We start from the raw sequence: 26,868 nt of genomic DNA on the forward strand, positions 1-26,868 counted from the left end.
GGTGAGGAGGCCAGTACTGGGAGAATTCTGAGAGTAGTGTGTGAGGTGGGTGGAGGGAGGGGAAGGTCATGAAGAGAGAAGATAAGAGATTTTATAGGATAGGGGCGCCTGGGTGGCTCAGTCGGTTCAGCGTCCGACTTTGGCTCAGGTCATGATCTCGTGGTTTATGAATTCAAGCCCCGCGCTGGGCTCTGTGCTGACAGCTCAGAGCCTGGAGCCTGCTTCCGATTCTGTGTCTCCCTCTCTCTCTGCTCTTCCCCTGCTCATGCTCTATCTCTCAAAAATTAAAAAAAAAAAAAACAACATTAAAAAAAAAGAGATTTTGTAGGAAGAAGGGGTGTTTGGGAGGGGGTGTGTGGAGCCCAGACGTCTCATCTCCAGCACTGTGGAAACGGTCCAGCAGTCCCGGCCCCCAGTCGTGTACCAGCTGCCTGACCCTGGGCTGGATGCTTACCCCCTCAGTTAATGAACCCGGCATTGGGAGCCCCTGCAAACCCCTACTAGTTTCAAATTTCCCAAATGGGGTAGTAGATACTGATCTTATTAGGGTGAGATTTAAAGCAAAATTTAGAGCAAAATGCGAGGCACATGATGAGTTCTCTGATCCTGTCATCTCCCCACTCACCCACTTCCGGGCTCAGTACGGGTGCCAAGGACCAATCCTGGTTGCCCAGACCCAGGACGTCCATCTCCCACAAAGATTAGTCTTGTTGACCCTTTTCCTTTCCCTTAGGTAGATTTTTTGGTTGGTTGGTTGGTTGGTTGGTTGGTTGGTTTCTTTCTTTCCTTCTTGTTGAGGTGAGATTTACATAGCATAAAATTAACCACTTTTAAGTGAAATACATCTAATACATTCACACTGTTGTGCAATCATTATCTAGTTCCTGAACATTTTCATCACCCCAAAAGGAGATACTGTACCATTTAAACCCTGTCCCTTCATTCCCTCACAACCACCAACCTGTGTTCTGTTTCTATAGATTTACCTGTTCTGGATGTTTCACATATAAATGAGATCATATGATGTATGACCTTTTGTGTCTGGTGTCCTTCACCTAGCATGGTATTTTCACATCTACATCTATTTTATGGCTGAATAATATTCCATTGTCCAGATAGACCATAATTTGTTTATTCACTCATTTGTTGATAGACACTTGGGCTGTTTCTGCCTTTTGGCTGTTGTGAATAGTACTGCTGTGAACATGTGGCCATGTATTTCTTTGAGGACCTATTTTCAACTATTTGGGCCATGTACCTAGGAGCGGAATTGCTGGTCAAATGCTAATTCTATGTTTAACGTTTTTTTTTGAGGAATCTCCAAACTGGTTTCCATAGTAGCTTGAGCCATTTTACATTCCCACCAGCAATGTATGAGGGTTTCAAATTCTCCACACCCTTGCTAACACTTGTTATTTTCTTTCTTTGTTTCTTTGTTTCTTTCTTTCTTTTTTAAAATTATAATATCCTAGGGGGTGTAAGAGGTGGTATCTCATCGTGGTTTTGCTTTGTGTTTCCTGAATAACTAATGATGTTAAGCATCTTTTCACGTGCTTGTTGTCCATTTGTATATCTTCTTCGGAAAAATGTCTCCTTTGCCGCTTTGCTCATTTAAAAAAATTATTTTTTTTTAAAAGTTTATTTATTTATTTTGAGAGAGAGAGCATTTGTGCGCAAGTGTGTGCACAGGCACAAGCAGGAGAAGGGCAGAGAGAGGGAGAGAGAATCCCAAGCAGGCTCCATGCTGTCAGCGCATAGCCCGACTCAGGGCTTGAACTCATGAATCATAAGATCATGACCTGAGCTGAAACCAAAAGCCAGCCCCCTAACCGACTGAGCCACCCAGGTGCCCCTGCTTTGCCCATTTTTTAATTGGGTTGTGTTTTTGTCTTGGGCAGATTTCTTAACCTCACTTCATTGTCAAATGGGGATGCTGTTGTCTAAATGTAATTGCAAAGGTGTTCTACAGGAATGTACATTCAGGGCCTGGCACAGGGGCAGGAATGATAAACATTAGCTGACTCTGAATTAGGCCCTGGTCTAGGTGACCAGTCATCTTGGTTTTCCCAGAATGGTCTTGGTTTTAGCAATGAACTTTCAACATCCTGGGAGATCCCAGTCACCAGGTGAACTAGGATGGCTGGTCAACCTACTGTGGTCCCAGGGACGGTACGTACTAGGTATCCTTGCCACATCATCGTTCTAAACCTCAGTTTTCTCATCTATTAAAAAAAATTTTTTTTAATGTTTATTTATTTTTGAGAGAGAGAGAAGCAGAACATGAGTGGGGAGGGACAGGGAGAGAGGGAGACACAGAATCCGAAGCAGGCTCCAGGCTCTGAGCTGTCAGCACAGCGCCTGACGTGGGGCTCAAACTCATGAGACGTTTAACCGACTGAACCACCCAGGCACCCCCTCAGTTTCCTCATCTATAAGATGGGACTGAGAATGGCTCATGGAATTGTTATAAAAATTGGGTGAGTTAATTTCTTGAGAAGGTTAACCAGAAAGGTAGGGGGGTGGAAAAGGTAGTGCTTTCCCCCCAGATCTTAGCTGGAACTACAAAACCAGTATGCTAGCAACAAAAGAGGATTTCCTGGCCTTGAAACTTCAGGTGCTATGCCTCGTATCCTCACTACTCAAAGTATGGTGGGGGACCAGTAGTGTCGGCAGCGCCTGGGAGCCTAGGGGTGCCAGGCTGGCTCAGTTGGTGGATCATGCGACTCTTGGTTTGGGGGTTATGAGTTCGAGCCCCACATTGGGTGTAGATTCCTTAAAAAAATTTAAAGAAAGAAAGAAAGAAAGAAAGAAAGAAAGAAAGAAAGAAAGAAAGAAAGAAAGAAAGAAAGAAAGAAAGAAAAAGAGAGAGAGAGAAAGAAATGCAGGAACTTAGACCCTATGGAATCAGAATTTGATTCTCGGGTGATTTGTATGCACATCAAGGTTTGAGAAGCACTGCTTTGTGCCAAACGCTTTCAAGCAGGGGAAACAATCCTGGATGTGGAAAGTACATCAATAAATTCGTCACAGGAGGGGCACCTGGGTGATTCAGTCGGTTAAGTGTCCAGACTTCAGTTCAGGTCATGACCTCGCAGTTTGTGAGTTGGAGCCCCACGTCAGGCTCTGCACTGACCATGAGGAGCCTGCTTGGGATTTTTTCTCTCCATCTCTCTCTGCCCCTCCTTGTGCTCTCTCTCTCTCTCTCTCTCAAAATAAATAAACATTAAAAAAAGAAATTAATCACAGGAGTATTTATGAGAGCGTAAGAATTTGAAGCTACCAAAATGCCCAACAATAGAGAAATAGTTAGGAAAATTGTGGGTTTTCTTCTGAGTAGATGGCCAGGGAGCTGTTATAAATGATAGTTAAAAGATCACGTTCAACATCAAAAACTGCTGTAGGTATTCATGAAACCTGGCGGAAGCAGGCCACACAAATGGATGATCGGCAGGATTATAACCGTGTGAAATTATATACACATAGAAAAGACAAGAAGGAGATATGCCAGCATGGGACAGATGAGGGATGGGGGAGTCTGTTTTTGCTTTTGTTTTTCCTTGTCCTAATTCTGTGTGGTTGTATGATATATATTTATGCCATCAAAATCTTGGGTTGGCTGATACTCCTCCCACAGCCCACATGTTGAGTCAGAGCCAGGATAAGATGATTCTTCCATTTCCAAGAAGTGTTAGGGGCATTAAGAAATGCTTGGTCTAGAAAGCTGGTCCGTACCCTCTTTCTGAATCTGGTCCAACCCCCCACTTCCAGGGCCTCCCTAGGTCAGCCTCATCCATCCTGACACCTCTTTACACTAGGCCCTCAGTACTGATGCCAGTGCCCTTTTGTCCGGCCTGGGTCCCTCCCTTTCCAGGGCTTTCTGCGCTTCTGTGGTGACAAGTGTTCTGTGCGGGTTTATTTCAACCTGAGGCTCGAATACCTCCAGAGGGCAAATAGAGGTTATTATGTGGATACATGAGGCAAGGGAAAATAAGAATAACAGGTGATGTTATAGGAGCCCTTCCTGAGTGCAGACCTCATTCTTTGGCCTTACGTTTAATTCACCCACCTACCGCCCAGGAGGCAAATGTTTCTAATACTATCTTGGAACAGAGAGGTGAAGAGCTTGCCCAACGTTGCAGAGCTCATGAGTGACAGAGCCAGGACAAGAACCCAGGTCTTTCTGCCTTTGGAGTCCAAGGATTTAACCACTATCTCATTGTGGAAAATGAGTGGCATATTGGTCCAGACAGGGGGTGCTTCTAGACAAGTGATTTTCAGCTTTATTTGCAAAAGAATCCCCTGATAAGCTTGTTCAAATTAGGATTTTGACCCAGCAGGTTTGGGGGTGGGGCCTAGGATTCTGCATTTCCAATGTGCTCCCAGGTAATGCAAATGCTGCTGGTCCGTGGGGCATATTTTGAGTAGCAGGGATCTAGAAAAACATTCTAGGGTCTCATAAGGCTTCATGGAATGGGGGTGGCAGTGAACGGGATGCTCCCTCCCCCAGTAATCCCACCAGCACCTCCTGGGTTGGACCCAGCTGCCTGGAGCACCGTCCTGACAAGCCTGGCTGGCCAGGCCTCTCCAGCAGGCCCCGCAGGGTGCCCTTGGTTGCCTGCCCCAGCATTTTCACCTGCCAGTTGGCTGGCAGTTGATGGGCCGATGGTGACAGCTTAGCCGGAGTTCCTGTCCAGAAACGTCTTGAGCTCAGCCAAGGTAAATGCTGTCCCGCTGTCAGAAATGAAGTGCCTGGCAGGCTCCAGGCATGAATAATTGAGGCAGAAGAGACATTGTAACAGCGGACGTTTAGGATGGAGCTGGGGTTGGTTTTGAGGAGGCAGCCTCCACCATGAAAACCTGTCTTGGAAACGTCCCACAAAATCATCGTAATAGCTCCTACTTAGCAAGCACCTACTGTGGACCAGGCACTGGGCTAAGAGCTTCACATTGATATGTTGTGTCTAATCCTTTCAAGAAGTCTGTGAGCGACGTTACTGACACTGAAGCTCAGAGAGGAGAGTAATGTTTGGCACCAGCTACTATGTAGTAGAGCCAGCTTTTGAACTTGGGTCCGTTTGACTCCACAGACCCTGCACTTGATCCTAGAGCAGTGGTTTTCTTTTCTTTTCTTTTTTTTTTTTTCGGAGCAGTGGTTTTCAAAGTGCACCCCGTGGAACCCTAAGGGTTCGCAGAGGTGCTTCCTGCACGGGCTGCCGTGGAATGGAGGGTGGTGGAGAAGGAAGTCGCACAGCAGGCCGGGCTCCAGGCCCTTCTTTCCTTCCCCCAGAACGGCCGTGCTTTGATGTGATGCATGTATTAAGTTTCCACGGAAGATTAATTGGAAGAAAGGATTTCATGACCAAGAATGTTTGAAATCTACATCATGCCGCCTCCCAGAACGAGTGTGGATTGCGGAGCGGGGCTTTTCAAGGAAACAGTTCTCTTTGGTGGACTTGCCAAGTCATCTGGCTCAGGCTATGCCCCCGACCCTCTGTGAGGTCAGGCCACCACTGTCATGGCTTCTAGCCTGCAGTCCACAGTGTCTGGAGGGCCGCCCTCAGGGGTAGTGGGACTTCCCCACAGACCGCAAGTCAGTGACAGGAATGAACCGGGTGAACTCCTGGGGCAAGTTCACTGCCAGGCACGGTCTCTAAATCCTTTTTGAGAGACGTGTGTATATGGATTACAGTGAAGAAGCCTGCAGTCTGACCTGCCTGAGGAGGCTGCTTAGGACCTTGCTTGTATTAATTAGGATACACATTCAGCTATTTTAATAAATGCTCAACTGATGATGGACTTGGGCACAAGCGTTTATTCTTCTCCCACATGTAATAGTGTGAGCATAAGTAAGCAGGCTTGACATAGCATCTCCATGGTGTTGGGGACCCAGCTTCCCTCTATCTTGCTGTTCTCCACTCTGCAACTTATGTCTTCCATGTTGTGGTCCAAGATGGCTCCCCTTTCCTACTGAGGACAATCATCCTCCTGGCCTTCCATCGGCCAGACATTGTCATGTAGCCACACTTAACTGTAAGGAGGGCTAGGAAACGTAGTCTTAGGTGGGTGGCCATTTGCCTAATGAAAACTGGAAGGGGGGCACCTGGGCGGCTCAGTCCGTTACACGTCCAACTCTTGATTTTGGCTCAGGTCATGATCTCATGATTCGTGAGATCGAGCCCCACGTGGGGCTCTGCACTGACCGTGAGGAGCCTGCTTGGGATTCTCTCTTTCTCTGCCCCATCCCTCAAAACAAATAAAATGCAAACATTAAAAAACCCTGGAAGGTTCTGCTTCTAAAGGAAGAAGGAGAGAATGGTTATTGGGAAACATTTATCCAACTCTGTCACGGGTGAACTTCCTACATCAAAACTGCTGGTGCTGGTGGCAGCATGAACAGAGGCCTGCAGGAGAAAATGGGAAATGCCCCTAAGGTTGGGGAATCCCACACTGGCTCTTTTCCCCTCTGTAGTCAGTCAAGAAGCCATCAGTGACTGGCTTTATAGAAGAAAAACATGGCGGCCTGTGTGTCGTCAGGGAAAACTCTCCCAGAAACTGAGTTGCTCACTTCTCTCTTCCCATTCATATTCTCACTGTCTGTGCCGGTGAAGGACGTCTGGGGTCTCTCTGGATGACCCTCTGATCACCCCATGAACAAGACTCTTCTAGTTAGTGCCGTTTTGGTTCCGAGGAGCTATTTGAACTGTGTCAGGAGAAAGGTTTATAGTGAGGGGTAGAGGTGCATCTGGGTGGCTCAGGTGGTTGAGCGTCAGACTCTTGATCTCGGCTCAGGTCGTGAAATCAGGGTCTTGGGATCAAGCCCCATTGTCAGCTCTGTGTTGGGTGTGGAACTGCTTGGGATTCTCTCCCTCCCTCTCCCTCTGCCTCTCCCCTGCTTGCGCTCTGGCACGCGCTCGCTCTCTCTCAAAAAGTAATATATATTTACCGAGGGCTAGAGACCTACCGTGAGATCCAAAGAATGGAGATAACGGACAGCCTGGCCTCAGAAACCCGGAAATCAGTCAGAAACCAGGGCTGCTTTCTCTGTGTCTTCAGGCCCATCTCAGTGCTGGCCTCTCTCTCTTTTCTTTTTTAATGTTTTTCTTTATTTTTGTTTTTGGGAGAGAGAAACAGAGCGCAAGCGGGGGAGGGGCAGAGAGAGAGGGAGACCCAGGATCCGAAGCAGGGCTCCAGGCTCCGAGCTGTCAGCACAGAGCCCGACGCGGGGCTCAAACCCACGAACCGTGAGATCAGGACCTGAGCCGAAGTCGGACGCCCAACCGACTGAGCCACCCAGGCGCCCCAATTCCTGTCTCTTTTTTTACTCACCCAGCATCTATTTATTGAAGCCAGATGCACATGAGGTCTTCCTTCTCCTTTCTGTGGACAAGCAGTCACGCTTAGGACACAGTCAGCCACGTTCTGCGCTTGCTGCCCTGACGGACTCGCCCCTGCTCTGCTGTGTCTCAGCTGGTGGAGCCGAGGGCACCTCTTCCTTGATCCGAGAGCGACTCCCTAGCTACTTTCACTTCCTCAGGGAAGAGCTTGAGGAGTCAGGGGACTTCCTCCTGTGTGCAGGACGTCCCGGCTATGGGATGCTTTCCACAGACTTGGAAAGTCTTCCCGGAGGAAGCAGCTGTTTCCTTCACACGTGGCTTTTGTATCACCTGCCACTGGTGCTGAGGGAGGATGCTGTCCTTGTCACCAGACCACGCATCCTCGGCACAGCCTCCGGCCCCGTCGGCTGTGGGATCCTTGTGACTGAACGCATTGAGCAGACAGATCCCAACGCCTGCCAGGTGCCAGGTGCCAAACCCTGCACTAGGTAGGTGCTGGGGGTGAGGAGATGGGCATGACGTGGTCCCCTAAGCTCTGTGTCCCGTAAAGGACCCACGCTGGTCCTTCTGATATGAGAAGTTTTAACCAATGACTGAAAAGTGGCCCACGGCACCTTCCAGTGGGGCAGTAACTTAAAGACCCGAGAAACAACAGACAGAGGAAAAGCCATTGTCATGGCGCGTGACTGCCCCGGTTTCAGATGGGGCCAGTGAGACGCGTCCCTAGTCATCCCACCCTCTGCCGTCTTAGCTGAGGCAGCAGAGACGTGTTAGCATCTGTTTGGGCTTTCCGACCGCAGAGCGTGGCTTCTGCCCAGGCCCCTCATATCTGATGCTTGGAGGTTTGGCAAAAGTTCTCACTGGTGAGTCCCAGGAAGGAGGTCATGGACACCAGACCCTTCTCCAAGCCTCCAAGCAGTGGTTTTTAAACACAGGTCTGGGGGCGCCTGGGTGGCGCAGTTGGTTAAGCGTCCGACTTCAGCCAGGTCACGATCTCGCACTCGTGAGTTCGAGCCCCGCATCAGGCTCTGGGCTGATGGCTCGGAGCCTGGAGCCTGTTTCCGATTCTGTGTCTCCCTCTCTCTCTGCCCCTCCCCCGTTCATGCTCTGTCTCTCTCTGTCCCAAAAATAAATAAAAAACGTTGAAAAAAAAAATTAAACACAGGTCTGCTCAGGTTCCTAGCTGAGCGCTGCATCTGGTTGACTCCCACCACACCGGCGGGTGTCTGGACCCCGTCTGGTGCCGCCTCGCTTTGTTGGGTAACACGATCCCATTCTGGACACCAGAATGCGTGGTGGTAGAAACAAAACAGAGGATAAGCAGGTCTTCCACGGGCTGTGCTTTGTGACCGTTCACTCGTCAGCACGTCCTCCAATAAAGCCTATACTCTTGTGCTTAACCACCGTAGCTAAAGGCAGAGCTCACCCGTGTGGGAATGGTCTCACAGGAAAGGTAGGTGTGAGGATAAGAAGTCTAAAAACCAAGTTAATCATCACAAGTGTGCAGCATATTGGGAGGGAGAAATCCAGGGTGGGGTGAGTAATGGGGGCATCAGGGAGGGGCTCCTGAGCTAGTGATTGCTGACTTGAGGCCTAAAGGAAAAGGAGGACTCAGCTCCTGAATGGAGTGGGAGAGAGGTTTTGAGGCCCAGGAGGTGCCAAGGCCCTGAGGCAGACAACACTTGGTGATTTCAGGAAGTGAAGAAGCCCAGCGGGGCTGAAGCACACAGGGTGTGAAGTACATGGGGGTGGTGGGTGGGAGCCAGACTACCATGTATCAGGAAGGGTTTGTGTTTTCGTGTCACAGAGGGCTGAACAAGCATCCCTCCAGAATATCATTGGGAACCCGGGTTCCATCCAGCTCATCACTTCACCATCCTTACGTGGCTCTTGTCCTCATCCTCACAAGATGGCTGTTGAAGCTCCCGTCATCTTATCTACATTCCAGGCAGGAATAAGGAGAAGGGCAAAGGGAAGAGGGACAAGCAGTCAAATGTGAGCTGCACGAGAATCTTCACTTATTAGCCAGCCTATAGCACGTGGTAACCCTTAACACATCCAGGGAATGAGGTGTTTTAGCTGGCTACATCGCTGCTTGCTACAGGCCCAATGTTCTGTTAGCAAAGAAGAGGAGGGAGTAGATATTGTATAGGCATGTCCAGAGTCTGCCCCACAGGGCCTTGTAGGTCATGGTAAGGAGCGTGGTCTGCATCCTGATACAGCTGGGGAGCCATAGATCGTTCTAAGCAGGGCGATAACATGGAAGGGGGAGACGACTCAGGGTTGCCCTACTTGAGCCACAGCAACACATATCTTTCGGCCTCCATATCAGTTTTCTAGAACTGCTCTAACGCATTACCACAGACGTTGTGGTTTAAAGCAACAGACATCTATTCTCTCCAGGTTTGGGATGCTGGGAGTCTGAAATCATAGTGTCAGAGAGGCCATGCTCCCTCTGAAGACTCGAGGGGAGAATCCTGCCTTACCTATTCCTAGCCTGGTGGCTCCTGGCTCTCCTTTGTGTTGCTTGGCTCATCAGCTACATCACTCCAATCTCTGCCTCTGTCGTCACATGGCCTTCTTCCCCGTTTTCCCTGTGTGTCTATATCCAAATCTCTCTCTCTCTTTTACAAGGACACCCACCATTGGATTTAGAGCCCACCCGAATCCAGCCTGACCTCATCATTTTTTTAAAAATTTATTTATTTATTTTGAGAGAGAAAGAGAGCACGAGCAGGGGAGGGGAAGAGAGAGAGGAAGAGAGAGAATCCCAAGCAGGCTCTGCACTGTCAGCGTGGAGCCCGGTGTGGGGCTCGAACCCACGAACCATGACCTGAGCCAAAACCAAGAGTCGGACATTCAACCAATTGAGCCACTCTGGCACCCCCCAGTCTGATGTCATCTTAACTTGATTATGTTTGCAACGATTCTACTTCCAAATAAGGTCTTATTCATAGGTACTAGGGGTTGGGACTTGAATATACCTTTTTTGTAGGACACAATCCTGGAGGGCGTGCCAAGGGACTAATGTGCCATCTAGACGCTGCTTTGCTCTCTTGGGCTACTCGTTTCCCCCTCACCCGTAAAGACAGCCCAGAAATTAGGGAGGTGGGTTTACTTCCAAAATTTTGACCCAGTGCCAGGTACGAGGCAAAAGGAAGGGGTCTGGGCTCCTGGCACAGGGCTGTCCTCACCTTGGCAAATACGTCTTCAGCTCTGAGGATGTGAGGGTCTTCAGTCGCGGGTGCAGGGGCAGCCTCACCCATCCCTGCGTGTCAGTGGCTCATAGCTTGGGGTGGGGGGAGGCATGGAGGGAGCAGACATTTAAATAATGGGCTGAATGGTATCTAAACGTGAGTGCCTTTCTTCCAGCAGGCAAAATTTTAGGTTCACTGATGCCCTTTAATAAACCACTTTTTTGTCTGGAGTAAGTGGGGGGAAATGCAGGCTGGAGCCATGGCTGTGGCAGGTGGTCATAGCTGACCCTAAACTGGCTTCAGAGTTGGGGTCCTTCAGACTGTCCAGTGTAGTGCTATTCAGGTCCCCTTCCCTTTTGGCTTTGAGGTGGAGTAAAAACTACTCACACGTGAGTCCCAGGAAACGGGCTGGGGGCCATCACACTCGTCTTCTGGGCACATCTCTTTGCATAAGTTGGTGTGCATAGAGCTTTGTTTCTCGGCGGGTGATTTTTTTTTTTCTTCTGTTTTCATTTTTTGGGGTCAAGATGGGAATCCCCCTCAGAGGTGGAGGAGAGCTGAAGGTGCAGGGGGCAAAGACATATGGCATCTGATCCCCTGGGGAGTGGGTGTAAGAAGCAGACCCTGAAGGAACTGCTTTCCCAAGGGAGGCTGTGAGTTCTGGGCACCAGCACAGTGGCTTCGGTGCCCATGGGCGGAGCTAGGAAGCAGCGCTTCCTCCTCTGGGTCCCCAGGGTGGATAACCGGCGGCAATGGGAGGTGGCATCATTGGCACGAGCACTGGCCCTTACCCCAGGGGTGGTGGCATCAGGGTGGGCCCCTCAGGTGGTCTTATGAGTAAAACCAGAAATCCAACAAAGGTGGGTCCATGTGACCCAAATAGCACACATGAGTCACCTCTTGAGAACTCCCGTGGATGGCGGGGGCTATTTGCAAAGGATGGATGTCCTCACTGGGCAAGTAGCGGGGAGAAGATCGATGAGAAGGTGATGGTTTAAGCTGAGCATTGAAGAAGTGGGGATCTGCTAGGGGGAGAAGGCAAGGAAGGTCGTTCCAGGCAGGAGGATCAGCATGTGCAAAGGCATGAGTGACCACTGGTGGCCTGAGACTGTCAGGGGAGTCTGAGCTGGTGAGTGGGTGCACAAGACTGCACGGGGCATGAGAGAAGGCAAGAGCAGTGATGCTAGAGACAGTGGAGCTGGCTCCTGATGAGACCTCGCATGTCAGGGTAGGGTTTGGGTTTTGTCTGGAGGACGGTGGGAGCCCCAGATGGCTTGTGAGCAGAGCGATGTGGCCTCGCACGTGTTTTATGTTTGTTTGACAGCCGCGCTGAGGGTGGGTGGAGGGGTGGGCAGTCTGGAGGCCGGAGGGAAGGAACCAGGCAGTGGCGGTGGAGATCGCCCCCTCCCCGCCACACCATGTTTCTTCTGCTCATCTTGCCCCCACCCTGCCCTGACCCCAGGTCCCCAGAGCATGTCACTTGTCAGAAGAGCAGAGTCTGCCTCTTGGCGGGTGGAGAGAACGGGCATCCCTTGTCGCTGCTCATGCTGGTCCCGGGGCAAGAGCTGGCTGGGCAGCTGGCGGCTTGGCAGGGACAACATGGTCTGCTCTGACGTGTCTGCAGCCACTGCCACTGGACAGCCTGACTAATGACCCGCCGCGTCCAGGTCTCCTCACGGGTCAGCAGCCCCGTCTCGGCAGCGGCAGCCAAGCGAACCAGCCTGCTCTGCCTCCTTCCCCCCATGGCTGGCGCTCCCAGATGGGCCAAAATGCTGTGACATCGCCTCCTCCCCTGGCCCTGCCACCCTTTCTGCTAACTATTTCCTGTCCTCTTAAAAGTCCTGGCCCTAAATTCTCCCGTGCAGAAGAGGCTTTACAGAATGAACTCCCAGCCTGCCGCGTTCTGGCTTGTTCTCTATCCTCCCCGCATCGGGCGCATAGCAGAAGTTAAAAATATGTCTCGAAGGAACCACTGCTGCTTCTCTACCCTTTCTCTCTGCGGGAAGGTCTGTGTCTGTGTGTTCCATTCGCATAAGTCCCACCTCCTCCATCAGACTAGCGATTTCCCAAGATCAAGGGTCTGCCTCCATCTTTGGGCTGGTGGCTTCTAAGATCCATTTTTTTTTCTTTTTCCTTAAGCAGGGTAACCGCAGGGCAAGGACTGGGTCTCCCCTTCAGTCCGGGGGCTCCCCAAAGACAAGAGCTCTGTTTGGGGCTGCCTTGTCCGTCTCTCCCTCATGTCCCAAGCTGAGCTCTGCCTTGGGCGTGCTCTGTGGGTACTCAGGGGCCGCAGGGAAAGCCTCCTGGCCTGTCTGGGAAGGGCAGGGCTAAGCGTGGGTACAGCGGGTGTGGATTTGGCTGGGGCCAGAGCCGTTGGGGCATGGCGAGGGGCTTGGTACTGAGCTGTCGTCTGGGGCCAAGGGGAGCCCAGGACATCCAGGCCTACACGAGCCTTCGAGGCTACAGGCCCCGTGTCAGGGAGGGCTGTGACTTCGCATGTGTGGGGGGGGGAGGAGCAGAGGATGGCTCCTGGCCACCTGCTCCTCATACCTCCTGTGGGCTCTGTCTTGGTGGCGGCAGGAAGACAACCACAGCTACTATGTGTCCCGTCTATATGGCCCCAGCGAGCCCCGCAGCCGGGAGCTGTGGGTAGACGTGGCCAAGGCCAACCAGAGCCAAGTGAAGGTCCACAGAATCCTCTCCAACACTCACCGGCAGGCTTCGGTGAGTATGCCAGACCCTGGCAGCACTGCCCTGGGCTGGGAGGCTGGGGGCCAACCCTCCATGCCCGCTCAGTGGGCACGGTTGTGACCTGAGGTCTGTGATCTTGGGAGATGCTTTCCGGGGAACCCTGGGAAGGGGGGCGGTGGCCAGAGTTAAGGTGGCCACCTGTGGTCCTGGGGGCTTGCCCTGGACGTGCCTGCCCCCTATGTTGTCCAGACAAGCATGGGGCAGTGTGGGCACCCAGCCTCCTGGCCTACAGCATGGCCCATGCTGACTCTCTCCCGTGCCCTGCAGAGAGTGGTCTTGTCCTTTGATTTTCCTTTCTACGGGCATCCTCTGCGGCAGATCACCATAGCAACCGGAGGTAAGGCTGTGTTGGTGGGACTGGGGGAGATTTGGAGTCTCAGCCAGAATGTGAGGGACCTACCTGGGGAGGTTTATTGGAGACAGGGGTATATAGAGAGACTGGGGAGGGTACCGTGTTGGGCTCTCTCGGGACCTCACTCTCAGGAGGGAGAACAGTGTGTGTGTGTTGGACCACCTTCCTGATGTTGGCTGACTTTCCCGTGTGTGTGTGTGTGTGTGTGTGTCCTTCTGGGCCAGCTCAGGCTAGCATGGGCAATGCCTGTGGTCCCTGAGCTTCTGAGTCTGTGAATGAGAGAGAGGAGGAGACTTCACGAGAACGTGATTCTTGGGATCAGGCTCCTTCTCAAGATGAGGGGCCCATCTTTGATTCCTGTGCCCTTTCCCAGGGACAGGGAGAGGTGGGAGTTCTGTGCCCACCTGGAGGGGCAGGGAGAACCTTCTCTGGTCTGGGGCCCTTTTGCTCCACACACCAAGACCCAGAGCCCAGCAGGTGGGGGCTGGGGACAGAGGTCCAAGATTCTCTTCCAGCTCCACCTGCACTGTCCCTTCCTGCACAAGGAAGCAACCTCTCTAGGCCTTCTCTAGTGACTTCTGTGCATTTGTCCGCACCCCAGGCTTCATCTTCATGGGTGACACGATCCACCGGATGCTCACGGCTACTCAGTATGTGGCGCCTCTGATGGCCAACTTCAACCCTGGCTACTCTGACAACTCAACAGTCGCTTACTTTGACAATGGTGAGAACAGATCTCAGAGTTTAAGTCACCTGCCTCCAGGGCACAGCCCCTTTAGCAGAGCCCAAAGTCTAGAGAGGACAAGGGACTTACCCACGGTCACACAGCAAGGCCACCACCCCACCTTCCCGTGTTCAATTTCCTCATCTAGAAGATGGCAACAAGATGCCTGCTACCTAGCAGGGTCTGACGAGATAACAGAAGAAAAGTGCTTGGCTCTTAGCAGAGGTGACGAATATCAGAGACCTTTGTTGTTTCTTACTCTCACCAGATTGTCCCTTGAGCACCCAATCACCCTCAGACCTATGTGGGCCGCCGATTCTGCGGGGCCCTCCTCCCTGCACTACCTTCCTGTCCAGCCGGGTCTCTGCTCCCCTCCCTAGGGACGGTCTTTATTGTTCAGTGGGACCACGTCTACCTCCAAGGCCGGGAAGACAGAGGCAGCTTCACTTTCCAGGCAGCTCTGCACCAAGACGGCCGCATTGTATTTGGCTACAAAGAGGTGAGTGAGCTTAGCTGCAGAGGCGGCCGGGTCTTGGAGTTTTTCATTCAGCAAATATCTGTAGACAACCTGCAACGTGCCAGGCATAGGCCTCGGTCCTGGGCAGACAGCAGGTAATGAGATGGCCATAGGCCCTGCCCTTGTAGAGCTAGAAGTCTGGTTGGGGAGATGGACAGTAATTGCAGGGACAAACGTAGAATCACCACTGTGACAAGTGTTCCTAAGTCGAGGTGCCTGGTGCGAAGGGAGCCTTTCATGACGCTCTTCCTTCCTTTCTTTCTTCCTCCCTCCCTCCCTCCCTTCCTTCCTCCCTCCCTTCCTTCCTTCCTTCCTTCCTTCCTTCCTTCCTTCCTTCCTTCCTTCTTTCCTTATTTTCTTCCTTTCTTGTTTTCTTTCTTGTTTTTTCTTTCTTTCTTTCTTTCTTTCTTTCTTTCTTTCTTTCTTTCTTTCTTTCCTCTTCCTTCCTTTTTCTTTCTTTCTTTCTTTCTTTCTTTCTTTCTTTCTCTTCTTCTTTCTTTCTTTCTTCTTTCTTTCTTCTTTCTTTCTTCTTTCTTCTTCCCTTCTTTCCTTCCTTCCTCTTCCTCCCTTCCTTCCTTCTCCTCCTTCCTTCCTTCCTATTTTCTTCCTTTCTTGTTTTCTTCTTGTTTTTTCTTTCTTTCTTTCTCTTTCTTTCTTTTCTTCTTTCTTTCTTTCTTTCTTTCTTTCTTTCTTTCTTTCTTTCTTTCTTCTCTTCCTCCCTTCCTTCCTTCCTCCCTCCCTTCCTTCCTTCCTTATTTTCTTCCTTTCTTGTTTTCTTTCTTGTTTTTTCTTTCTTTCTTTCTCTTTCTTTCTTTCTTCCTTCCTCTTTCTTTCTTTCTTTCTTTCTTTCTTTCTTTCTTTCTTCTTCTTCTTCTTTCTCTTCCTCCTTCCTTCCTTTCTCCCTTCCTTCTTATTTTCTTCCTTTCTTGTTTTCTTTCTTGTTCTTTCTTTCTTTCTTTCTTTCTTTCTTTCTTCTCTCTTTCTTTCTTCTCTCTTTCTTTCCCTTCCTCCCTTCCTTCCTCCCTCCCTTCCTTCCTTCCTTCCTTATTTTCTTCCTTTCTTGTTTTCTTTCTTGTTTTTCTTTCTTTCTTTCTTTCTTTCTTCTTTCTTTCTTTTCTTTCTTTCTTTCTTTCTTTCCCTTCCTTCCTTCCTTCCTTATTTTCTTCCTTTCTTGTTTTCTTTCTTGTTTGTTTTCTTCTTTCTTTCTTTCTTTCTTTCTCTCTTCTTTCTTTCTTCTTTCTTCCTTTCTTTCTTTTCCTTCCTTCCTTCCTTCCTTCCTTCCTTCCTTCCTTCCTTCCTTATTTTCTTCCTTTCTTATTTTCTTTCTTTCTTTCTTTCTTTCTTTCTTTCTTTCTTTCTTTCTTTCCCTTCCTTCCTTCCTTCCTTCCTTCCTTCCTTCCTTATTTTCTTCCTTTCTTGTTTTCTTTCTTGTTTGTTCTTTCTTTCTTTCTTTCTTTCTTTCCTTCTTTCTTTCTTTCTCTCTTCCTTTCTTTCTTTCTTTCTTTCTTTCTTTCTTTCTTTCTTTCTTTCTTTCTTCCTTTCTTTCTTTTCCTTCCTTCCTTCCTTCCTTCCTTCCTTATTTTCTTCCTTTCTTATTTTCTTTCTTTCTTTCTTTCTTTCTTTCTTTCTTTCTTTCTTCTTTCCTTCCTTCCTTCCTTCCTTCCTTCCTCCCTCCCTTCCTTCCTTATTTTCTTCCTTTCTTGTTTTCTTTCTTGTTTTTTCTTTCTTTCTTTCTTTCTTTCTTTCTTTCTTTCTTTCCCTTCCTTCCTTCCTTCCTTCCTTCCTTCCTTCCTTCCTTATTTTCTTCCTTTCTTGTTTTCTTTGTTTGTTCTTTCTTTCTTTCTTTCTTTCCTTCTTTCTTTCTTTCTTTCTTTCTCTCTTCCTTCCTTTTTCTTTCTTTCTTTCTTTCTTTCTTTCTTTCTTTCTTTCTTTCTTTCTTTCTTCCTTTCTTTCTTTCTTTCCCTTCCTTCCTTCCTTATTTTTTTCCTTTCTTATTTTCTTTCTTTCTTTCTTTCTTTCTTTCTTTCTTTCTTTCTTTCTTTCTTTCCTTCCTTCCTTCCTTCCTTCCTTCCTTCCTTCCTTCCTTCCTTCTTCTTTCTCTCTTTCATGAGGCTTTTTACCTCAGCAGAGGTCAGGGGAGGCTTCCCTGAGGAAAAGAGTTGAAATCTGCAGGATGTGTAGGAGTTGAGGAGTCAAAGAAGAGAGAGAAAAGCACATTCAAAGGTCCTATGGCAGGACAGAGCATGGCTGGTACAAAGCATAGAAAGAAGACAGCCAGACTGGAGGGGAGAGTGGGGAGCAAGACAGGGCAGGAGAACACCCAGATTTGCCTTTGAGAAAGGTCACTCTGGCTTCAGAATGGAGAACAGGTTGTTGGTGGCTCAGAGGAAAGGTTGGGAGATGGTTTTGGAGAGAGAGGTGTTGCCGGCTTGGAGTAGGGTAGGGTAAGATGGAGAGAACTGGACAGATTTAAGAGGCAGTTAGCAGGCTAATTAATAGGATTCAGAGATGTGTGAGGTGGAGGAGGGCGGAGATGAAAGAAAGGGTGACTCCCAGGTTTCCGGCCTGCGTGGAGGTATGGCAAAGAAAAAGGAAATGTGCTGGAGATGGTTGGAGTAGACTTGCAATTTGAATGGGGATCCACTGGGTTTGAGATGTCCTTGAGTCCTCCAAGGGGTGGCACGGAGCAGGCAGAGGGCTGTGGAGGTCAGAGGGGACGTCCAGGCTAGTCCAAGGGTGTTTTGAGGGGGTAGATGGAGCCTCTTCTCCCCGGCTGCAGATCCCTATGTCTGTCCTGGAAATCAGCTCCTCCCAGCACCCCGTCAAAGCAGGCCTGTCAGATGCCTTCATGATTCTCAACCCGTCCCCGGATGTACCAGGTGAGTCCCCAGGGGTTCCGTGGAGCGCTCAGCGGGCTTGGACTGAGCTCCGACTGACCCAGACTGGGTTGGGGGCGGGGGGACTGGCAGTGGTGGAGGTGGCTGGATGGCTGATTGCTGAGGGGCGCTGAAGGAGGATGAAACATATAATGAGTTCTAATTTTCCTTCATTAAAGCAGAGGAACCATTTTTTCCCAATGAAATCTCCAGTGGGAGGCGACGCTCTGGGTTTGGAGGGGAAGGGGAGCCACTCAGCACCACATCCACTTGGAAATTCTCCACAGGCACCAGATTAGGGTTTTTGAGTCCTTCCAGAACACAACCATGATTACATCCCCACCCCACGTGATAGGAGCATCACTGGGGGTTCAGGGGATGGAGGCCAGTCCCAGCCACATTATTAACCGTCTACTTCAGGAAATCACACCTCTCTATCCTCAGTTGCCTCATCTGTAAAATGGGGGTGTAGCTGGAACAGTGCTTTTTCCTTCCTGGTCCTCCTCCAGTTCTGATATTTTTTGGCATCACAGCACTTTTTCTTCTTCTGATCCCCTGCTCACCCCCATGGGGGTCTTGAATTCACACTTCTGGGGGAGGCACTGTAGGCACACTATCCATTGCTTCTGGACCCTTGGCTCAGAGTCTTTTGAACCCGACCTCTTCTGCTGTGCTGTGTATACAAAAGTCCCTCTGTCTAACCTACAGGACCCCAAGCAGGAGACCCTTGTCTGCTCTTCTCTGTCCCTACCGGTGCTTGATGGGACCAAGGAACATTCTGAACTCCACCCTAGCCACACCAGGCTGGTTGAGAGGATGTGCTTGGGGGCCACCAAAGTGCTGTCCTGTAGACGGGCACGGCACTACCTTTCTGGACACTCCAGGGCTTCCTGGGGAAGCGTATTTACTTACATCTGTTGGTTGAGTTCCATCAATACACATGCTCTGAGTTCCTGCTATGCACTAGGCCACTATGTTCTGGGTGCTACTGAGATACGATGAAGAGGAAGATATGGAGGGATTCGTCATCTGAGCAGAGCCTCTGTCCTTAACAGAAATCTGAGGGAAGGGACCAAGGGCTCATGTTAGAAGTCTTTATCCAGGAGCCGCCACGTGCAAGGTTGAGTATAGTGCTAGGGGCTTGGCTCTGGAGTTGGAAGCGTGGATTCGAGTCCAAACTCTCTGTAAGCGTCTGACCCCTGGCAAGTCACTTAACCTCTTAGAGCTGATTTCTCTGTCGGCAGCTGGGGATATAAGTGGTTCATGCTCCCTGCAGTGACTTGTGAAGATGGACACGGTGACGTCCAACGAGTGTTTGGCCTGATGTCTGGCACGTCGAGTTTGTGAGTCCTATATTAGAATATCTTTCCCTGCCAGCCTTTATCACGCGACTCAGTATTTTATAGTCAGCAGGGCGTCTGGTACAGTAGCAAACAGTGCAGAAAGAGGAGCACGTGATGTCCTGATGCTGGTGTGTCATAGGTCAGATGCCAGGACCACGGCACTTTCATGGGACTTCTGCAACGAGTAGCAAAAAGTCACATATGCTAGAGCGGCTGTTTGCACTTGCTGCACCACACCTTGAAGATTTGTGCCATTAACATGAATTACCATCCTGCTCTTTATGAATGCTCTCCCTTATCGGAATCTATAAGATGGTATTTTTTTTCATGAAGAAATGTATCCGGTCTAAAACTCAAAAGATACAAAAGGCGGTATAGAAAAAATCAGGTTTCTCTCCCATCCCCGACCCCTGTCCCCTAATTTCCCTTCCTGGAGGCCACCAGGGCTACCCGATTATTTCCAGAGCTATAAGCCTACAGGTAAGTATATGTTTGGATATTTAACACAGAGAATGGCATGTGGTGTCACTGGTCTGCACTTGAACAAAGTATATCCTGCCCATCCTTCCATATCAGCCCACACCTCGTTCTTTTTAATGGCTACTTGATAGCCTGTTGCATAGATGTACCTTAATTTAGCCAATCCCCTGGACATAGGCTTTACAGTTCCCAATATTTCGCTACAACAAATAACGCTGCAGTGAATATTCTTGCAAACAGCTATTTTTATGCCCCTTTGTGAGTATTTCCATAAAATGAGTTCCCACTACTCCACCTACCCATCCTGACCTTCCCTGAACACCCGGGACACTAGCAAGCAGCTCACCAAGCCTCTGCTCCAGGCAGCATCTGTTCTAACTGGTTGGGTAGCACATGTACTGAGCTGGTTGCTAAATAGTTTCAGTGTCACTCTGATTGTATTAGTTAGCTATTGCTGCGTAACAAATTATCCTGAAATTTAGCAGCTTAAACACACACACACACACACACACACACACACACGTTATCCCAGAGTTTCTGTGGATCAGGAAGCAAGGCACAGCTTAGCTGCGTCCTCTGGTTCAAGGTCTTGCACAGGCTGCTCTCAAGGTGCTTGCCAGGTTATGGCCCTCTCAACAACTGTTTGGGGTAGGGGTCTGCTTCCAAGAGCTCTCACGTGATTGTTAACAGGGTTCACTTCCTTGAGGAGGCCCCCCCTTGGCTCCTGACACGTGGACCTCCTCATAGGACAGCTCATAACATGCTAGCTGGCTTCCACCAAAGCAGGCAAGCAAGAGAGCAGTAGAGGGTGAGCAAGACAGAGGCCGGTCTTCTTGTAACCTAATCTTAGAAGTGCCATCCCATCACTTTTGCCATATTCTGCTGGTTAGAAGCAAGTCGCTAGGTCCAACACACTCAGGACAGGATTCCACAGGGTGTCAACACCAGGAGGCAGGGCCACTGGGGGCCATGTTAGAGGCTGCCTGATCACCACACGGATAATCCCATCCCCAGGCTCTGAGATTTACAATATCTTTTTTTTAAATAAATTTTTAATGTTTTATTTATTTTTGAGAGAGATAGAGCATGAGAGGGGGGCAGGGGAGAGAGAGAGGAAGACCGAATCCAGGCTCTGAGCCCGCACAGAGCCCGACACGGGGCTCAAACCCATGAACCGTGAGATGGTGACCTGAGCCAAAGTTAGACGCCCAACCGACTGAGCCACCCAGGCGCCCCTGACCTTTACAGCGTCTTATGTAGTCATCCTCCCAACACTGTAAGTGGGGTCTGTACTTTCTAAATGAGGACAGAGGCTCAGAGACGCGAAATGACTTGCTTGTGGTCACATGGCTATGAGAGAGACCTGAAACCCAGATCTTCTGTTTTTCTTAGACCCTGGAGTCGACCATTGAGACTTGCTAAATCTAATCCACCCCCATTCCAACCAGAGGGGTAAATCCTTTCCTCCTCAGTTCCCCAAAACACCCACACCTCCCAGGCTGTTTTGCAGGAAAGGCAGTTCTTAGTGTCCACGTCCCCCTGCCCGTGCGCATTGCTGAACCCCGTCTGCCTCCTCGGTGGCTCCCTCACAGGGCTTTGTGGGCTGGCGGAGTCTCAGGAAATGTGTGTTGGGTCCAGCTGTTGTATGAGGGTGAATTAGAGGAAGTGGGATCCCCCAGGGAGTGTCTGCATCTGAGGTTTCTCTGTGATTCTGGAATGAAAGGCTGTTTTAGAGCAAGCCAGGGAGATACGGGGAGGCAGGAGGAAGGGCAGGGGATAGCCCAGCTGACACAATAGGAGGCAGGGCTGTGTTGTGGGAGCTGCTGGATTAGGGGCTCCAGGTGCTGTTTGCTGAGCTGTGAGGTCCACCCGCCAGGGAGAGCCGGCACCTGCCCCCCCAGACACTGCCCCGCAGCTCCCAGCCTCTCATCCCCTTCCTTCTGTCCCCCATTCCTTCTCGTCACTGCCAGATCTGATCATGTCATTCTCTGGCTCCTTGTTGCTTGCACCATGAAGTGAAAATCCTTAGTGCGGCATTCAAGGCCCCGTGCAGCTGGCACGGCCTACCTTCATAGACTCCTCTCTAGACCCTCCCGTCACCTGCCATTCTCTGTCAGGGCATCACCGGTCTGCATGCTCTGTTCCCTAAGCATGCCAAGGGCTCCACGTCTCTAGGACCCAGTTCCTTGCCTAACATGGCCCCCATTTCAACTCTTTTGCCACTTGGCAAAACTCTCCCCATCCACTGCTGCAGCTCAGATGTTGCCTCCTCCGTGCGGCAGAACTCACGGTTTCCTCAAGCACCTTCTCCCCAGCGCTCAGCCTTGTGCCTGCCGCAGGGCAGACACTCAAAAATGAAAAAATCGCACAAGAATGAGTGTCACCGAAGGGACCTTGTCCTCTGCTCTCTGGTGCCCCCCAGTGAGAACAGGGGCCTGATGTCCTGGGCTCCAGGCATAGACGTGAAGAGGAAGATTGAGGTGTGGGTGGGGCATATTCATATGCATGCATTTTTCTGGGACAGCATCCATGGCCTTCACGGGGCTTCTAAATGGGCCACCACCTATGCTTTGGGGAGTGATGGATTTGATGTGGCTGAGAGGTCAGATTCCTCTGGGTCTGCTATTCAACCCACAAGTAGAGAATTCGTTTGGCTTACGTTGAGCTGCCAAATAACAGTAAATCCCAAATAACCATGGCTTAAATGAGACGCAAAGCCAAGGACAGCTCTCTGGTCTGTAGTTCCCATTATCGCCACAGATATTCCCATTGTCCAAGCCCACCTCGGACACCGCCACCAGAATGGAGGGTGTCCCTGTCTTTGAAACCTAGCTCCTCCCTGCCTGGAGTGCCAGGAGAGGTGGAGTTTGGTTTCCCCACTATTCCAGAAACCCCCAGCCCCTGAACCTGGCCTGGGGGACCGTCTCCTTCCCCAGGCTCCAAATACCTTCCTCCCACCTTTACCTGAGGGTGGAGGGAATTCAGAGCAGTCTCACTCCTGGGATTGAGGGGAGGAGGTGCTGCAAGCGGCCAGAGTTCTTCTTGCCATTTACATATATAAACTGCTACATCGATTTTGCAGCAGAGAATCTGCAGAGCATGCCTGATGCAAAGATCTACATGCAGTTAGCAGCAGCTATTTGCAGAGGCAGGCAAAACACACAGGGTAACTTATGTGCTCTTTATTTGGCTGCAGGGGCCCCCAGAAGTCAGTATAATTTCCTCTATTCACCCACAAGTCAGTATAATTTCCTCTATTCATTTGCTTAAAAAACTCTTTCTTTCATGGACAGCATAAAAGCAACGTTAGTGTAGCGACGTCAAAACTGAGATGCTGAATTAGTGGAATCAGTTAATGAGGATTTCATTATTAAGGGCTCCAAATTGTAGTCCTGTTCCTTTGTGTTTACCTCTGGGGGTCCCTGCTAGGGCTCCATTTATGATTATTGAATGAATAATCAAATGAGCAAAGAAATACATGAACGAGTAAGTGAAGACTTTTTCTGGAACTGCCATCTTACATCTTTTGTATTGTGACCACCCATTTTGGAGGGCAGTTTGTGACAGGACTTGTCAGTCTGATCTCTTCTGACTGATCCCACCCTTCCCCACTGGTGTCTTGTTTTGAAACAAAACGGGACATGCAAACCTCTCTTTTGAGCCATTAACATTTCTTGGTGGGGCGCCTGGATGGCTCAGTCAGTTAAAGCATCCAACTTTGGCTCAGGTCATGATCTCACGGTTTGTGAGTTCACGCCCCGCATGGGGCTCTGTGCTGACAGCTCGGAGCCTGGAGCCTGCTTCAGATTCTGTGTCTCCTTCTCTCTCTGCCCCTCCCCCGCTTGCACTCTGTCTCACTCGCTCTCTCAAAAATAAACATTAAAAGAAAAAAATTTTTTTTTTTTTAATTTTCTTGTTTGGGCAGCTGGGCTTTCTGTGTCTGGACCCTAGTATTTCTGAATCTTTGATGAGTGGAAACAGAGATAAAGCAGAATGTCTCAAACTGCCAGAAATGTGGCTTTGGGGCAGCCTCTGTCTCAGTTCTGGAGAGATCCGTTGGTCACGCAGATGGACGTCATCGTCCTTGGGTGAGCCCCAGATGTTGGCGAGCTAATCCAAAAGCAAATAACTCAGGCGGGGATATTAAGAGTTCTGTTTATAGAGAAATAAAAATATTCCCAAAGCCATACACTCAATCAAGTACAAGTTGGCAACAGCTGAAGTGAGCAAATATTTTTAATCAGAGGTATGTTTCCATACACCCACCCTCCCCCCGCTTCTTGCCACACTCATCTCCCCTGCCTCCGTCAGGTTTTGCAGGGCATCTGACCCTGTCTGGCTGCATCCTCACTTGAAGCACATCCTCAACTCTGTTCCCCAGCCCAGGGGGTGGGGAGACCCATCCCTAGATTCTGGTGTGAGGTTTGCTGGGAACCTCGCCTTCCCTGGCTGCTGTGTGTCTGTCTCTACCCCTGAGCTGGGCGCCTTGACGAGTTGATGCTTCCATTTTGCCCAACCCTGGCTCCATTGGTCCCTCCCGTTTCTCCTTCCTTCTGATCCTGGGTGCAAGGTCTCTCTCACATCCTTGCAGGGGGAGAAATCCTGAAAGCCAGCTCTCCCTCCACTTGGAGTTCTCAGTTAGGAAGGGGCATGTCTGGCTTTCTGCAGCCCATTGGGGGCCGCCCTTTTGGGAGAAGCCGTGGCCTGTGGTGGGCTAGGGAGGAAGGGCATTCTTCCTTTGGGCTGTGGGCTGAAGTTATAATAAGTTGCTGAGGTTTTTGTGGCTACCTATAATCCATTCATTCATTTACAGTCATTTCTTGAGGCCCTGTTATGCGCAGGGCCCGGTGCTAGGGGCTGGGGGACAGACACAAATAACTAGCAGGCTCTGCCCTGGGGGAGCTCACAGCCTGGTGGGGCAGGTGGCCAGCAAAGTTGATACTGACGGAGCAGTGTAACAGGTGACACTAGACATTGTGCAGGAGGCTGTGAAGCTCAGAAGAGGGGCCACCAACTAACTGTGCCCAAGGAGGGTGGAGAAGCCTTCAAGGAGGGTATGACCTTTGAGCTAGCCTTGAAAGAGGAAGCAGATAGAGGAAGAAAGATTCACATAGACTCCAGACCCCATGGTCTCAGGCTCCTTGGAAGACCTGGAATTTCACTTTTTTCCCCCCTATTACATTTTCGTGCTCAAAAGGATGATTTTTCAGAAGGAGAGACAGCCTCTGGGGGTGGTGGGTGGGATGGAGCTGTGGAAGGCTGCTTGGGTGTCCCCTATCTAAATTTTTTTTAATGTTTATTTATCTTTGAGAGAGACAGTAAGACAGAGAGACAAAGTGCTAGCTGGGGAGGTACAGAGAGAGACACACACACAGAATCCGAAGCAGGCTCCAGGCTCTGAACTATCAGCACAGAGCCCGACGCGGGGCTCGAACTCACGGACCGTGAGATCATGACCTGAGCCGAAGTCGGACGCTTAACCGACCGAGCCACCTAGGCGCCCCCTTGATTATTTATTCTTAAAAAAAAAATTGTACACGTTTCCCTTCTACTCTTTCAGAAACACAAATCCAGTAGTCCCCCACCTTATCCAAGGGAACATGTTCCAAGATTCCCAGTGGATGCCTAAAACCACAGGATAGTACTGAAGCTTATGTATACTATGTTTTTTCCTATATGCACCTACCTATGATAAAGTTTAATTTCTAAATTAGGCACAGTAAGAGATTAACAACAACCAGTAATAAAATAGAGCAATTGTAACAATATAATGTAATAAAAGTTATGTGAACGTGGTCTCCCTCTCAAAATATCTTATTGTACCAATCTCACCCTTCTCGTGAGGATGGGAGGTGACTGATACAATGCCTGTGTGATGAGATGACATGGCGAATGACATGGTTGACCGCGGGTAACTGAAACCGTGGAAAGGGAAACTGCGGATAAGGAGGACTACTGTAAAGAAAGCATGGGGGCACCTGAGTGGCTCAGTCCGTGAAGCGTCCAACTTCGGCTCAGGTCGTGATCTCGCAGTTGCGTGAGTTCGAGCCCCGCACAGAGTCGGGCTCTGTGCCGAAACCTCAGAGCCTGGAGCCTGCTTCGGATTCTGTGTCTCCCTTTCTCTCTGCCCCTTCCCCTACTCATGCTGTCTCTCTCTCTCTCTCAAAAATAAACATTAAAAATTTTTTCAAAAGAAAAAAAAAAGAAACCGTAACCACGGTGCGCTAGAGACCTTTGTGAGGAGTCACACGAGCAGAGTGACCACATCTTTCCCCAGTTCTGTGTTCAGTGACTCCAAACTGGTAGTTTGGAATCAGCACGGGGAGTATTTACATCACAGAAATCAGCAGATGCCACGAGTCAGGACTCATTCATTGCATAGAATGTTTCCAGGACATTCTGCAGTTGGGAATGTTTCAGGGGCTGAGGTGTCCATCATTACTCTGCTGCAGAGCAGTGTGGGGTCATAGGAAGACAGCATGTCTTAGCACCAGACCAACTGGGGGTTCAATCCTGGGTTAAGTAGGAGGCATTGATTCCAAGATTGGGGATAAATATATGATAGAAACGTAGATGAGATGTTCTTTTAGGAAGCAGATGCTCCCCTGGATTCTTCATTCAGGAGGGGGTGGGGGGATGGGACATCCAGCCATTGCACAGGATGCTGAGAGTTGAGATGCTCAGCTGAGAGAGAAACATGTATCCTTGCCTATTCTGGGTTTCTAGTAATAAAAACCCAACTCAACAAGCTTAAGTGGAAAAGGGGATATGAAGTAGCCCAAAGAACCAAAGGAAGAATTGATGGCTAGGGAGACAGGGACCGGGGCAGGTCCTGGGACACCAGAGCCTAGAAAGCCACCAGAACTTCCTGCTTCATTGGACCTGTGGCCATTCACAGACCTGGAGCGTGCATTTTCTCAGCTTCATTACTGGAAAGCAAAGGGTCTTTTGTTTACAGTTGAAAAGTCCCAGGGAAGGTCTCTGATTGGCCCAGCTTGCATCAGATGCCCAGCCCTGGACCAATCACTGTGTAGCCAGGGAGGCGGGGTCATGGAGGAAAATGGTAGCTTCAGGGCGGGCCACATGTAGGAATGGACTAGGGGTAGTATCCCCAAAGGGGATGCTGTTTCCTAAAGGAAGAAGGGGTGCTGGGCAGGCCAAACACTATGCAACCCCTTCCCCTTGTAGGGAAGCTCATTCACAAAGCTCAGCACCTACCCGCCTGCCTTTCAGAGCCTAAGGAAATCAACCCCAAGTCATGGTTCTTGGGTGGGTATGGGGATGTCGTGGGAAA

General features: G+C 49.9%; 1 protein-coding gene across 2 annotated transcripts in view; it reads left to right on the forward strand.

Moving 5' to 3' along the window:
* Positions 1–26,868, forward strand: part of PLXDC1 (plexin domain containing 1) — a 64,435-nt gene that overhangs the window by 16,323 nt on the left and 21,244 nt on the right. For both annotated transcript variants that reach the window (XM_058702610.1, XM_058702608.1), the window contains exons 3-7: positions 13,112–13,255; positions 13,550–13,619; positions 14,236–14,358; positions 14,739–14,857; positions 17,655–17,754. In XM_058702610.1, coding sequence (XP_058558593.1) covers positions 13,112–13,255; positions 13,550–13,619; positions 14,236–14,358; positions 14,739–14,857; positions 17,655–17,754 — 556 coding nt within the window. The remainder of the gene's footprint in view (positions 1–13,111; positions 13,256–13,549; positions 13,620–14,235; positions 14,359–14,738; positions 14,858–17,654; positions 17,755–26,868) is intronic.

Source organism: Neofelis nebulosa, chromosome 16 (genome assembly GCF_028018385.1).
Source record: "Neofelis nebulosa isolate mNeoNeb1 chromosome 16, mNeoNeb1.pri, whole genome shotgun sequence".
Lineage (NCBI taxonomy): Eukaryota > Metazoa > Chordata > Mammalia > Carnivora > Felidae > Neofelis > Neofelis nebulosa.